Source organism: Embiotoca jacksoni, unplaced genomic scaffold, assembly GCF_022577435.1.
Source record: "Embiotoca jacksoni isolate LCO1_2020_lvr unplaced genomic scaffold, fEmbJac1.0.p SCAF_13, whole genome shotgun sequence".
In the NCBI taxonomy this organism is placed as follows: domain Eukaryota; kingdom Metazoa; phylum Chordata; class Actinopteri; family Embiotocidae; genus Embiotoca; species Embiotoca jacksoni.
Genome location: NW_027185263.1, coordinates 10,717,276 through 10,732,074, shown reverse-complemented (window position 1 = coordinate 10,732,074; position 14,799 = coordinate 10,717,276). Strand labels below are relative to the sequence as shown.

The window sequence follows — 14,799 nt, the reverse complement described above, 5'->3', positions numbered from 1 at the left end:
TGGTTGTTCCTTGATAATAAAGATAATTTGCACTCATTGAAATTAGTCGTGTACTCTACAACAGGTCATTTGTGAGATTGTTGTAATCTGCGCATTAAGAGGTTTTATTTAAAAAGATAACTATATCAATCTCTCTCCTGTGTGTAGAGTGGTGTTTAAAAATAATGAAAGGAAGCCGAGTGCAGTCTCGTCCAGAGACCACCGCCTCAGAGACGTGACGACGTGATGTCCCTGTGTTATGATGAGAGCTGTCAATAACCGGACAGAGGCGGAAATGCACGAAGCGCGACTCGGGAAGCAGCTTCGGTAAACATGGCGGCCAAGGCGCTTCGGCAGCGGACCAGGCGAGGCAGCAGGCAGGACGCAAACAACGTGAACATCTCCGCCGAAGCTCGGCCACCAAAAGAGGAGAAAGTCAGCGAGGACAGCAACGTTACAGAGCCGCGGCAAGAGTGAGTACGAGAGCCGGGAGGAGAGACGCTCAGTGCTGCCGGGGATGTGAGCTCCATCCCCGGTGTGACTGACAGCCCGGGCGGCGGAAGCTAAGCTAGCGAGCTACTTCGCAAGTTTCGACCAAAATGACACGACAAGAAGGATTTGTAGACGAACAACACACGGGACGTGCTGACAGTCATTTTAAGCACACTGGCTGCTCAGTTGTGTCCCCACCTCAATAACTAGTGGCATCGTCTCGTGTTTATGAGGGCGACGTAACGCAGTCGGGTCACCTGGCGGGCTTCATTCATTCTCGCCAGGTGTTCGCTGCCTTGTTCTTGATTGCTGACCACAGTTTTGTTTTGAATCTGCTCTGTGGGTCAACTCGTGCTCGCTACGGACGCAAAGGTTTGTGATTTCTATTAAATCAGCGATCGGTGTTGTTGACACGTCGCTGTAGTCCTTTTGAAATGCATTTTTGTACGCTGACGTGTCATAATAAAGCGCAGCGTGAAGATCAATGCTGAGCTGCAGTAGAGCCCATAATCTGATTAATCTGAGGATGGCTGTGAACAAATGACTCAAGGAGGACTGTTGTGACTGGAAACACTAATCAAATGCTTCTAATAGCCTATTTACAGGTACACAGCTTCCCACATCTGGGAGGTTATTGGCGGCGGTGGAAATAAATCTGCATTTACACAGTTACCTGTCTTTAAAACTGTTTTGAGGTAGGCCACTCCACCACATCTAAGAGGGAAATATTGTTCTTTCTAATCATTACATTTATTGGACAGCTTTAGTTACTTTTCAGAAGATTTTACACAATGGAGATTATATATATATATATATATATATTTTTTAAATACATTGTTAAATATTAAACCAGTGCTTTCCAACCTGTTTTACATGGATTCATTTGAATACATTTTCAATTCATCCAACATCTCACAAAATCAAAGACTAGAAAAAAACTAAAGCCACAGAAATTAGTTCTTCCTTCTCTCCTCTCTCAGTGATCATTTGACGACCTCCTCAGATTTATTTGCTGTTCCTTTAAATAAAACTGGATATAAAGTAGTTCAAACTAGGTCCAGCTGCAGCAGCTACAACTTTAAGATGCTGCTGACACACTGATGCTTCACTATTCGTAATTTAATAATTTCATGGATATGATCATATATTAGCCAGAGAAAGAAAAACAGTACTTTAACCTTTTTCTTTTTCTGCAAATACATCTGTAGTTTTTAAGATTTTTCATGCAGGACTTTTAGATTGCTGCATGGGTACTTTTACTCAAATACATAATTATTCCACCATTTGTTTTTATGATTAACAGATAATTGGGAATAAAACAGTATTTTTTCCACTGCTTATGTGGAGAAACACGACTAAAAACCATAAATGTTATACCTGTACTCAAGGATTGAAAGATGTATTTAAATACACAGAACACAAACATGTGTGTTGTGAATGTCACAAGTTTAACGCAAACATTTACAATAATGTTTTTGTACATAATCAAGAATATGGTTTAAATCTGACTGGAAATGGCCGACACTTTGGTCACCGACGTCTGTGTCTGTATAATAATGATAAATCATCTGTAGAGCACTTTTCAAACATCATACATAACATGTGAGGCAATATAGAAACACATCACAGGCAATAAGACAAGAAAACAAAGGATGTTTAAAAAAAAAAATGCTTTGAATGATAAAATGATGCCACTACCGCTAATAAAAATGATAGCAACAGTTGTAGTAACAGCAATAATTGCGCCTGATACAAAAGTGAGATGCAAAGCTGAAGACAAATATGAAACTGAAATAATATTTAAATCAGGCATCTCGGTGTAAGGGGGAAACGGGGCAGAGCTGCAAGATGATAGCAGACATTAAACAGACTGATGGTTGTAAAACCAGCAGTATAAAGTATAATTGGTTTTAACAGTCTTTTGAAGCAGTAAGTGTTTGTGCTCAGCAGTTCACTTGTGTTCTCACAGTAGTTAGTGCTTTTCTTTTCTCTGTGGTGAGCTGACATTCAGTATGTATTCAACACGCACTTAATTTTTGTAATTAACTGCATATTATGCAGCCGGCTCTGAAGTGTTTTATTAAAAGCAGGTGCACTGGGATATTCCAGCTGTTAAAACACACCTGTCCAGGTGGCTAATGAGGCTGTTTAAGAACTGAGTTATTTGTGATTAAATATGCACAGAGAGGATTTGCTGTACTGTTCAAGTAAACTGACATATAATACAAGAAGATTGTTGTTTAATACCTTCTTTAATATCTTCTCTTTTTTTTTTTTAACCCACTGTTACTACTGACTTAGGTTTTTATCGGTTGTTTATTTTATTATAGTGTTTTTTAAACCTAGATTTATATGTATGAGCTAGTGGGCATGAATTTCCCAGAGGGGATGAATGAAGTATCTGTCTATCTATGTATGTATCTATCTATCTAGCTATTGATCGATCTATCTGTCTATCTATAGGCTGATCAAATCAGCCAATGTATCGATGTATCTTTATTTAATTTTTTTTTTACAGGGCAATAAGTCGCGGAGGGCAGGTATGGGCTCCAGAAGGTTCAACTGCATTCAAATGCCTCCTCTCTGCACGTTTCTGTGCAGCTTTGCTCAGCAACATCTCCGACTGCGACGAGACGTTCAACTACTGGGAGCCTGTGAGTTTTTCTTTTTGCCATTAAAGTCCCAAACAGCAGTATTCTGTCTTTTGTGAGGTTTTTTTTTTTTTTCTTCTCCAATTTCAATATCAGAATAACTTTGCATCATCTCTCTCTTAAATTGTTGTTTTGTGACAGATGCACTACCTGCTGTACGGCACAGGAATGCAAACATGGGAATATTCTCCGCTGTACGCCATCAGGTCCTATGCTTACTTATGGTTACATGCTCTTCCTGCTTGTTTGCATGCCCATGTTCTACAGACAAACAAGGTAACTATTTCAAGGTCTCGTTTTTTTTACTTGTGCTGTTGTTGTATTTTCCAATTTGAACATCTTCCACTGCTTGACAGCATAATTAATCAGCACCTTTTATGAGAGAACTATGCCTACCTACAGCACAGCTGTGTCCTGCTGTAACAGGAGATATTTTATTTCGTAGGGCCACATTAATATGCGTAGGAAATAAATTTAAAAGGTCTCCTCCTGTGATGAAAAATACATATTTGTCAGGAGCAATCCGGACAAAATGATTAGTTAAATGTTCTTCGATGGGGCCACACATGAACTCACACATGCACTCACACACAGAGGTGTGTGCATTACACTGGAACATGTGCAGTAGTTTCAGGCTTGTGCTTATGACTGTGTTGCAGGTGTTGGTGTTCTACTTTGTACGATGTGTCTTAGCATTCTCCTGCTGTGTCTGTGAACTCTATTTCTACAAGTGAGTTTACCCTCCTCTTAAATCCAAGTGGGTCGTTCTCAGCACTTTGGCTTTTACAATTTTGGGCTAATTATGTAGATGTCTGTATATGTGATGTGGAAGTTAACTGTTTGGTTTCTCTGTGTGTGACACAGGGCGGTTTGTAAGAAGTTTGGTTTACATGTGGGCCGACTGATGTTGGCGTTCCTGGTGCTGAGCACGGGGATGTTCTGCTCGTCTGCAGGTTGGTCACATTTCTTCTCTTCTCTTGACAAGACTGTTAACTCCCTGTTTGTCTCCATCTCGGCCTTCTTTGGTGTTTTATTGCTGACTTTTTGACAGAGTGCACTTTCCGAGGAACATTTTTTTCATCTTTGTGATTCGTTTATTGTTTTCGTATTCCAATGAAAGCAATACAGTATAAATTAAGCTCTGCTGAGTTGATATATTGAGACCAGGAAATGTGTCTGTGACAGGTTCTTGTTTGTTTTTTGTGATTCCTCCTCTTTGTTCTTTCCCCTCAGCCTTCCTACCTTCATCTTTCTGTATGTACACGACGCTGGTTGCTATGACCGGTTGGTTTCAGGACTCAACACCGTTAGCCGTTTTGGGCGTGGCTGCCGGCGCCATTGTCGGGTGGCCGTTCTCTGCTTTGATTGGGTATGACTGTAAAGTTAAATGCTGGCTATACTTGTCTCAGACAGGCTGGTTAAAATGTTTTTCCTGTGAATACATCTTTGGTTTATTTTCTCTGCAGGCTTCCAATCGCCTTCGACCTACTGGTGTTAAAGAGGCAGTGGAAATTTTTTATCATCTGGTCAGCTATTGCTCTGCTTCTGCTGCTGGTGAGAATACTTTTATTAACACAAATTCAAGTTTAGCACTTCGTTTTACATACTGCTAGGCAAAGCTGTTGTATCTGCTTTTCCACTGCATAGTACAGCTCAACCTGAGTCGACTCTACTTGCCCTTTTGGACGTTCCATCCGCTACAAGCTTTGGATTATAACATCTGGGACATGGTCATTTTTTTTGGTATCACCTCTGTTAAGGTTCCAAGTAAGCTAAGCAGACACAAATCACTGCAGGCCACTGATTGGTCAGAGAGAACCATTAATGCATCTGCATTGTGTGACACAGGACATCCTGCACAAACCCGCTGGCCAAACTTAAATTGCAGTTTAAATTTTTTGTTTTGTTTACTCAAATAATAGCAATCCGCAAAACCAAGCTGTGGTCGACTGAAGTCATTCCTCTGTTTGGTTCCCAATGAAAGGATCCAGTGAGTGTGTATGTGTCACATTGAAGATGATGTAACATTATTATCAAGCGGCATCACTATGACAACCAGCCACACTGAGAGGATTCTATCTGCAATGGTAAATGAAATCCATTACCTGGTACTTAAAGTGAGTCGTGTTGTGTTGAGTTGAGCCGTACCACGCGGTGGGAAAGCAGCATTTGTGGGAGAGTCTGTCAAAAATTATAAAAAAAAATATGATACATTTCACGCTGTTTTTTCATGCGTAATACTTTGCCATGGTATATTTGTATAGTTATATGTGTAATTCTTTACGAATGCTATTAATATTTATGTTGCTGAAGCTAAATGTAACCAAAAACTGTCTCCATTCACTTCCCCTTTTGTTCATGTTGTCTGCATTTCTCAGGTCCCTCTGGTGGCAGTGGACTCTTTCTTTTATGGCAAACTGGTCATAGCGCCCCTCAATATTCTTCTGTACAATGTCTTTACACCTCATGGACCTGATCTCTATGGTAATTTAGCTCACATCATACTTGTGTCACTTGGGGAGGGGGGCACAGTTTGTCATATAATTAACAAACTGCAGAAACTAAAAATGCATTGTGTAGTTTCAGCTGTTGTTTTAGCCTCTGGCTGCTCCTGCTGGCATTGAACCAATCTATTTAAAAAAGCACAAATCACACAAAAAAAGACAGTTTGACCTTACTAGAGCTGATCAGTTAGTTGGAGCATCAGAAATAAAATACTGAACATGCTGGTATCTAGTACTGGAGGTGCCTGTTACAGTGACTGTTGACGGCTGATGTTATGTTGATTTAAGGACATAATATCAGCTCCTGTCAAAATGTTTTCTCTGCTGTTGATTTTTTTTGGTGATAATCTGTATTTTAGTTGTAATAATTTGCATGGTTTGTGTTGTTTGATTTTCAGGCACAGAGCCGTGGCATTTCTACTTTCTAAATGGAATCCTGAACTTCAACCTGGTGTTTGCTCTGGCACTGTTTTCCCTGCCGCTCACCGTTCTCATGGAGACTCTGTTACACAGGTTCAATGGTGAGGACTAAACCAGCACTAAATATTTAAAATATTGATTTTACATGTGCATGACTATCAGTGGTAAAGATACAATCAGGCACTTTACTGTCTCCTTATCCACTTGGTTCTTCTCACCTGTTCACATTTATCAGCACGGATGCAAGAAATCAGTCTGGGGCTGACCGCTGATATGATGTCATCAAATCACACATTTCCTGTTACGACTGCTATGATTTCATATGCTTGTGCACACATGTGTTTTCTGCAGTGCAGAACCTGGGCCGTCCATACTGGCTGACTCTGTCTCCCATGTATCTGTGGATGTTGGTTTTCTTCACTAGACCTCATAAAGAAGAGCGTTTCCTCTTCCCCATCTACCCTCTCATCTGCCTCGGCGGGGCCGTAGCCCTGTCGTCTCTACAGGTGTGGTTTGCAATTTCCGATTTTGGCTTTGATAGAAAAACTGTATTTTAAATTGTTTCAGGCTCCGTTTACTCATGAACGTGTAAAATGAATTACATTTTTCCCACAGAAATGCTACCACTTCCTGTTCCAGCGATACCGACTGGAGCACTACACCGTCTCCTCCAACTGGTTGGCTCTAAGCGCAGTTGTGGTCTTCACAGTGTTGTCACTGTCGCGTTCCGTGGCTCTTTTCAAAGGTGTGTGTGTGTGTGTGTGTGTGTATGTGTGTACACACAGACAATACTCTCCATAAACACCAGTGTCAGACTACAAAAGTGACAGTTTAGGATCAAATTTGATTATTTTTCTGTCTGCAGGCTATCACGCCCCTCTGGACCTGTACCCAGAGTTTCACCGCATCGCCAAGGATCCAACCCTTCACTCAGTCCCTGAAGGCAGACCTGTCAGTGTGTGTGTCGGCAAAGAGTGGTACCGATTCCCGAGCAGCTTCCTCCTACCGCACAAGTCAGTATCCAGGATTACTACACAGGGTTTTAATCTTTTTTTTTATCATCTTGAGGCTGGGTCTCTTGCTAAAAGTTTCCCTTTATTATCTCCAGCTGGCAGCTGCACTTCATTCAGTCTGATTTTAAGGGGCAACTCCCTCAGCCGTACGCGTCTGGTCCTCTGGCCACACAAATCATCCCAGCTGATATGAACGACCAGAACCTGGAGGAGCCAACCAGATACGTAAGTCACTCAACCACATGATGTTTGACACACAGATACACTAGTTTAGAGCATTTGAATTAAATGGTGAATTGTTCACTGTGTGCAGTTCGATTTAAGACAATGCCACTACCTGGTGGACCTCGACACAGATGAAGAGACACCGCTTGAACCACGTTACTCAGCCAACAAAGAGGAGTGGAACATCATCGCTTATAAGCCTTTCCTTCAATCATCAAGGTATTTTTTGCAAACACATTGCACAGAAATAGAAACAAAATCTTTAAATAGTAGAAAAAGCATAAAATGAAAAAGAGAAAAAAAGAAGGTCCAGAGTAGAGACTGGAAAAACAAAAAAATATATCTTCCTGGCATTTGAACAATTTTACAAGTAGGAAAATATCAGTGCAAAGCAAACTGTCTGCATACAAAGACTTGGAAAACAGAGATGCAGCTTTGTAATGAAGTATTTTTCTCCCAGGTCATCTCCTCTCCTCAGAGCGTTTTACATCCCGTTCATATCAGACCATCACACCACCTACAGGCGCTACGTCATCTTGAAACCCCGGCGGCAAAAACAGCCTCGCAAACGGAGCCACGGCTGATGTTCACCGCAGCCCCGAGTACAAAACCCTAACAAGAGAAATCAATCACTTACCCTCAGAAACAGCTGGTATTTGTGTGTCTGTGAGAGTGATTCGAAGTATTTGTCTTGTGAAACATTTGAAGATATCAGAACCTTTGAAGACATTACGTCGGCATTTGGGCTCGTGGGTGCGTGACAGGAAGTGAGAGTGAAGAGAAAACGTTGTGTGTGTGTGTGTGTGTGCTTGGCAGGTGTCAGCTGAAACTTTTATCAAATTTTGTGCATCTGTGTGGAAATTAATGTCTTACAGTGGACGCACACCACAAGTTTTTACGTGAATTCAGCCCCGGACAGGCCGTCACACACAGATATCAGTGTTTTCTTTTCAGACAACACTTGAAAATGCAGCCTGAATGGAAGAATTTCTCTGGACGATCGGTTTAAGAGATCTCGTAGTGTTGGTTGTCAGCACCTGAACAGCATCTTACTGTGTGCTCTGCTGGATGTGAGTGCTGGAAATGAGTGAAAGTGACGGTGCGTAATTAATTTAACTTGGAATGTTAATAAAACATGATTGACTGCGAACACAACTTTACTCTTTGTTTTAATGGGACACTAAAATCAACTCAACCACAAGCTGCTCACAGGTTCAATTCTAATCTCATTTATTTGAAGATTTCTTTATGTAACAAACATACAAACCACTCTCACTTACAGGAGAAATGTCAAGGCATTTTACATTCTAAACAATAGTAATGCTACATTTGATCATTCTCTTCAATGTCATGCCATTTTCTGTGGTCAGGCTGCAGGCACTGAAGTTGAATTTACTCCACTGATTTTCCCCAACAGGACTTGTCGTATTAACAAATAATGGAGCAAGTCGATCAAGTTCTGGACATTTAACAGTTTAAGGCAATATCAAAACACACCTACAGTACATAAAAATAAACAGCCGTTACCCTCGAGCATCACTGGTTTATTGTGTTGTGATCTATGCGAGCCAGCCTGGGTATTAATCAGTATTTTCAGGCACAGCAAACTTGAAAGTCCCAAGACCTCAAATGTTATTCAACCAACAAGCAAGGGCAGCATGACAAGGCCATGCACGCAGGTTACACACACACACACACACACACACACACACACACACACACACACACACACTTTTACTGGTAAAGTTCCTCTGACAACTTGTCATATCCTATCTGAATTTGTTGGTACTTTTTCAAAAATATGTTAAATTGATGGGGGTATAGAATGAGATTGATTGGTGAGTTGCAGTTATGATAGACAGGTTTAAAAAAAAAAAAAAAAAAAAAAAAAAAATCAAACTGATGCAAATGAACCAGAAATATTGTCTTATTTTTTTCCATGCTTTCTCCTTTCCTGTCAAAACCTTGTGCCTACATTCCCCATAATGCAACTCACCATCTGATAAAGACTCAGGTCTCTAAAGTTTGTTGAAAAAAGAAAAAAATTTAAAATGATTCAAAACGATCGAAGTAGTTGGCGATTAATTATTGCTGCTCGAATTCGGAGTGACCTGGAAATTGTTTCTGAAAAGGTATGCATCAGTTAAATGTCATTACCGAATGTTTGAGCACCACCAACCAATATCCATTCAACGTAATTGCATTGAAGTGGGGGCAGAAATCTCAGGCTCAGATGTCACAAAACTTCAAACTCAAACTATCTGCATAGAGAAGGGATTTTTTTTCTTTTGATTTAAAAAATAAATTAGATAAGCAGATTCTTGAATTTTAAGTTTATATTCCTAAATAAGCTTCTAGTCGACTACCACCGACTAATTGCCACACTGACTTAGTCTACCAACAGATCACAGACTGAATTATGGGAACAAAGACAAAATATAATTGGAGCGTGTCTTCGGCTGATTTCGATCCCCTAAACATTACGTTCAAACTGTTACAACCACGTACATGCACAGTTTCTCTCGTACGTAAATACAGGTTTGCTGTACACACAATAAAGGAGCTCTTCAGAGGATCAGTAGTTGTCTCTTTTGATCCAGTCTTGTTCATTGAAGTATCTTCTTCCTCCGTCAAGGTTCAGACCATTTCTGTAGCAGTCCAGGTTTGCCTGGTAGGATCTTCGGTTTCCGTAGGTTCCCAGGCTGCTTTGGTAAGTCTCTTCCTTGCCATTGGTGATGTATGTCTGATAGAGGTCGGCCTTTGCTGTGTGACCTCCAGACCTCGGTTTAGGATCGTAGATATCGCTCCCTGCTCTGAGGCTGCCATCATACAGTCCATGATCTCCATACACATTGCTGCCATAATGCTCGCTCTTCGTTGTGCGGCGACCCAGACTCCTGTCATAAAACTCTCTGTTCCCAGTGCGACCCAGACTGCTGTCGTTCAGGTCCCTCTTTCTCGAGCGGCCCAAACTGGTGTCGTAGAAGTCACGGGTGGTACGATGCCCAAGGCCGAGCTCGTTGAGGTCAAAGTTAAGGAAGCAGCTCTCTGTGCTGGCGAGTGTCACAAAGCCGCTCTCTGTGTCCCGACCCCCCAGGTTGTCATAGTCACCCGTCGTTGTGTCAGGAGAAGAGCACAAGAAGGAGGTGTTTTTGGTGTGAGGGCGAGCTGAGACCAGGTCATCGTCCTTTTGAGAGTGAATGATGTTGTAGACATCAGTTTGAGTAGAGCTAGGACAGAGACCCGGGTCTGTCTGGCATATTTCAGATTTCTGCTCTGTCCTCCTTCTGTCTTACACACAGAGAAGCATAAACAACAATAGATCAACATAAAAGGACTTTCAACGAGATGTGGAGAACGTAATAGATACAAGAGTTTTCCTGAAGTGAATCCTAAAATAGTGAAGCTGATCAACTTTTTTTTTTTTTTTCTGAAACTGAGATTTGTTTGTTTCTTTTATCGTAGTTTTTTAATCAGAAAATGTTATTGTTTTAGTTAACTGATCCTAATAAAAAGGTATTGCAGAAATACCCTAATCCCGATCAGGTTAATTGTTTGGTAACATAAACCTCCATTGTTTTCTAAAAATGAATAGAAACCCATTACTGACCCACACTGTTGCAAGTGAGTGACAATTTCCTTCATCACAACGAACAGCACTTTAAATCAAATACCCCACACATCATCCTGCTGCCGTCAGTACTCACTAATGTTTATTAATTCACTGTTAAAAATAGTCCTGAGCAAATGTGCTATTTACTCCGGTAATTATTATGAAAAACTGCAGTGCACAGCAGTCTTAGAAACTTTCTTGGGCTTTTAAAGTAATGAAACGACACATTTTAAAGCCATTTCGAAAGATTTCATCCCGACTCAGAGCCGCAGTTAGGGAAGAAAAGTCAGAGTATTGAAAAACTGACTACAACATTGTTATGTTGGCCCTTTTAATATGATTTATTGACAGTAAGAAAAACGTCACAATAAAACACACTGTAATGTAGTATTTCTTTCTACCATTCAGCCAATTGGACATAATCACAATGTTTTTGGGGAGGAACTTGCAGGTTTAATTTTTCACTAATTTACACTTACTGTAATATTTCTTGAAATGTTAATGCTCAGTTTTATATTATTTACGACACATAAAGGCAGAAATTCAGAAGGAAAAAGTGGGCATTCTGAGCGGTGCTCCTAAAAACACCTTTTTTCATCATGCTTGATATTACATCACAAGGAAGACGCCTGTGCTGAAGAGCAGTGTGCAGGAGTAGGTGATGGCGAGTCTGAGCAGTTGTGATTTAGTCAGTTGGTCATTTTACTGATGTGTTTTGTGCAGATGAAGAGACGGGACTTCACTGCAAAAAATGTGGCCCTATATTGCACTCATTTTAGACAGGAGGATAATGATCTGGAGATACAATAGAGTTTTGGATCAGATGTTTATGAGTTGCAGTTCCCTTAATACACACAGTCTCTTCAGCTCCACTATCAGCAGCGGCTTCTGCTGATGGCACCAGCGAAGCAACTAAAATGCAAACTGTGCACTGTCTGTCTTCTTTTATAATGTTGCAAACTATTAAATTAATTGTCTCTCTCACCTTTCAGGCACCATAAAACGTAGTGTAGATTTAAGATCAATTTAGACAGCTGATAGCAGCTGATCCTTGCACATTACTTGTGTTACAGTAAGTGTAAATACTCCAGTAATAAACAACCAATATTAGTTTTGTTGCATCCTAATATCAGATAACAAACTTTACAGTACTTAACGTCGATTATTTACCAAGACACCTGCTCAGTTCTCAACTAGTTCTCCTCACACCACAAATTAATTTTACAATAATAGTCATACAAGTAGGGATAATAAACATGGCTGATATACAGTATTTTTTTGTCTTCAGTAGTGCTTGTCTTTACTTTGTAGTATCAGCCTTTGTACTAGATCCTCACCGTCTGCCAAGCAGTTTGAAGCAGCAGACTCCTATCACTGTCAGCAACAGCAGAATGAGGGGAATGGTGGGGATGATGACGTAAACCAGATTCAGAGCTAAAAGACAGACACAGACAGCAGAGACGCAGATTTAGTGACTGTCCTGGAAGCACAGTGAGTGTCTACTCTACTTCTACACTGGAGAGTTCATGAGTTTGACCTGTTCTTCTGCCCTGGTTGTGGTCACTTGGATTCCACGGCAGCACAGATGAAGAGAAGACATCTGGAATGAAAGGCATCCATAATGTTCATACTGTCTCACTATGTTGAGCACAATCACTCTTAAAGTACCCACAGTGTCTCGTAAATTAAGTCTCTGTGTCATGATTTTACCGGTTTCAGTGGAGTTGGGAGAAGGGGAAGGGTCTAGTGGCTTTTCTGAGGAGAAAACAAATCGCTGTTAGATAGATTTGAGGATTTTCAAAGTAAAAGATGACTAAACTAGCCTGCAGCGGTACCTGCAGTGTATTTGCAGATGAAGTTGTTCTTGGTTTCACAGTTATCGTCGTTCCACTGGAACATGTAGAGCCCACCAAGACCGGGGGGAGCGGACGGTTGGTGGTACATTACCACGCACACCTCGTAGCCGCACGATGGCTCATCCCAGTGCCAGTTCCTACAACATACCGACACAAAGCACGTAGACATTACCACTTTTTCTCAACACTGCCTTAAAGGAAAGCTTTACAAAACTTATAGTCTCATAAAAAATAATGTTGTTTTTTTTGGTACCTTTCTGTGGCCTTATTGAAATCTGTTGGCTACTTAGAGATGGCATTTATCGCTTAGTTTTTAGTTTTGCTTTGCTTTTATCGTATAAAGAAATTAGAAACAGTCAATCAAATACAGTTTGCAAAAAAATTTAAGGGATCTTTATTTATGTTACTTCGATACATAATTATCTGATAAACTACTTTAGGTCTAAAATGTGAATTAATAGCTATGCTACAGACAACATTTATCATTTTAAAGTGAAGTTTTCCTTCTTTAAAAAAAAAAAAAATGTGTGGAAAAAATGTATGACCTATCTCTCAAAGTGTTCCTTTTTATACCAGGCCTCAGAAAAAAAATTCAAACAATACCCAGCCTATAATGAGAACCAAAAAATGCCCCCCAAAAAACCCATCTTTCTCATCATGCAGTCACCCAGTAAAGTAAACCAGAGTAATATTTAACTTCACCCACTGACCCTCTGCTCCCACCTGAACGTGGACTTGCTGCCGTCCAGCCAGTAGTACTGTGAGGAGCAGTCAGAGCTGCTGTCCTCGTCTCCATGGTTACGGCGGAGACCTATCCAGAAGTCTCCATCGGTTGGGCGGAGCTCTGTGATGAGCTGCTCGATGATCTTCTGCTCAGATGCCGACTCCACGCTCAGCAGCTGCCCTCCGTCTCGTCTGCAGGCGAGCTCCGCCTCCATGAAGTTCAGCCTGCGGCGGAGCTCGGAGAAATAGGCCAGCTTGTAGCATGGCTTCCCTTTCCCTGTCTTGCACACGCGTTGGCCTACACACACACACACACACACACATTCACATCATTATACATGCCAGATGTGCACTCAGTTTTCCTTTTTGTTCAGTTTTTTTTTCACTGAATACAAAAAAAATTATATATATATTTTATACCCACAACCACAGACATGTAGTGAGTTTTATAAAAGTTAATATTAAATTGTTTTAGGAGAAGCGTGTTGCTTACCTCTGGCTTCAAATATATCCGCTTCAAGAGCCAAAAGTCCAGCGTTGAGTCAGGAAGATGAGAAAGATGACAGAGATAGATCCACAGTTGGATCAAGAGGTCTCGTCTTTGTGCTACCCTGTGTTATTTTGTGTTTGTGTGTGCAGCTTACCTGTAATAAGGCTAGTGGCAGCTGATAGATCAAAACCTAAAAGCAGGAGGTAACAGAAGATTGTCAGCAGGTCCATCTTTGTCAGTTGTAGTCTCTTTACCACCAAATCTTGTATTTCAGTTTAATCTTTTTCATTTCGCTGTCCGCTCATCGGTCAGGCCGTCAGAGGAGCTCAGGTGAAACCAGATAAACTCCACCTGAGCCTGAAGGGGTGAGCTGTGGCTTCAGGTGGAAGAAAATGTTCTGAAAAGGTTGAAAGTTAAAGAGAAAGCTAAAGAAGTGTCGGAGCGGCAGGTCTCCTGTTCTGTCGGCTGAATGAGAAAGTATGTAAGACCGAAGGAGGAGCAGGGAGAAGATTAGACGAGGCTGTGTGTGTTTGGGAGGGGGCTGTAATCTGTTAAGAGCAGTCTTAATGATTGGGAGAAGAGGCTGCATCGATCCCAAGACATCTAATCATGCAAGTGCTTCTCATCGTAAACGCTGACAAGAGGCAGATTTCACTCCTTCCTTTATTACTTAAGCTTCGGGTATTATCATTACAAAAGTGTTACATAAAAATGATCTCCTCTAACTCGATTGAGGATATTTTAATACATTTCTCTCAGGTCCAACATGCAGCATTCTTACTTTATGTGTCTGAGACAGCACAAAGAAAGACAGATCGCTAGCTGACATGTCC

General features: G+C 41.0%; 2 protein-coding genes across 3 annotated transcripts; one reads left to right on the top strand and one right to left on the bottom strand.

Moving 5' to 3' along the window:
- The first annotated feature begins 272 nt into the window (after positions 1 to 272).
- On the top strand, positions 273 to 8,684 carry alg9 (ALG9 alpha-1,2-mannosyltransferase). Of its 2 annotated transcripts, none has more exons than XM_069146413.1 (15): positions 273 to 452; positions 2,990 to 3,125; positions 3,264 to 3,398; positions 3,782 to 3,852; positions 3,987 to 4,075; positions 4,356 to 4,491; positions 4,589 to 4,676; positions 5,501 to 5,606; positions 6,025 to 6,147; positions 6,398 to 6,552; positions 6,662 to 6,791; positions 6,912 to 7,059; positions 7,155 to 7,284; positions 7,373 to 7,503; positions 7,745 to 8,684. In XM_069146413.1, exons 1-15 carry the CDS (start codon positions 313 to 315, stop codon positions 7,866 to 7,868), a joined length of 1,842 nt encoding a protein of 613 aa, XP_069002514.1. In that variant the 5' UTR covers positions 273 to 312; the 3' UTR covers positions 7,869 to 8,684. The 2 variants fall into 2 exon arrangements, with proteins under 2 accessions (XP_069002514.1, XP_069002515.1); XM_069146414.1 differs by lacking the exon at positions 273 to 452 and adding an exon at positions 461 to 843 and having other exon boundaries at positions 7,745 to 8,569.
- A 177-nt stretch (positions 8,685 to 8,861) lies between these two features.
- On the bottom strand, positions 8,862 to 14,270 carry layna (layilin a). Its single transcript, XM_069146415.1, has 8 exons — positions 14,121 to 14,270; positions 13,970 to 13,990; positions 13,477 to 13,774; positions 12,733 to 12,890; positions 12,608 to 12,652; positions 12,435 to 12,497; positions 12,235 to 12,331; positions 8,862 to 10,571 (listed from the first exon to the last, which is right to left on the bottom strand). Exons 1-8 carry the CDS (start codon positions 14,194 to 14,196, stop codon positions 9,860 to 9,862), a joined length of 1,470 nt encoding a protein of 489 aa, XP_069002516.1. The 5' UTR covers positions 14,197 to 14,270; the 3' UTR covers positions 8,862 to 9,859.
- Between the last annotated feature and the right edge of the window lie 529 nt (positions 14,271 to 14,799).

Coding starts and splice junctions, on each gene's coding strand:
- alg9 (XM_069146413.1), top strand. CDS start 313: ATGGCGGCCAAGGCGCTTCGGCAGCGGACCAGGCGAGGCAGCAGGCAG. Junction 3,399..3,781: donor ATGTTCTACAGACAAACAAG/GTAACTATTTCA, acceptor ACTGTGTTGCAG/GTGTTGGTGTTCTACTTTGT. Junction 7,285..7,372: donor TGGAGGAGCCAACCAGATAC/GTAAGTCACTCA, acceptor CACTGTGTGCAG/TTCGATTTAAGACAATGCCA.
- layna (XM_069146415.1), bottom strand. CDS start 14,196: ATGGACCTGCTGACAATCTTCTGTTACCTCCTGCTTTTAGGTTTTGAT. Junction 12,498..12,607: donor TCCCAACTCCACTGAAACCG/GTAAAATCATGA, acceptor CTTTCATTCCAG/ATGTCTTCTCTTCATCTGTG. Junction 12,332..12,434: donor CAACCAGGGCAGAAGAACAG/GTCAAACTCATG, acceptor TCTGTCTTTTAG/CTCTGAATCTGGTTTACGTC.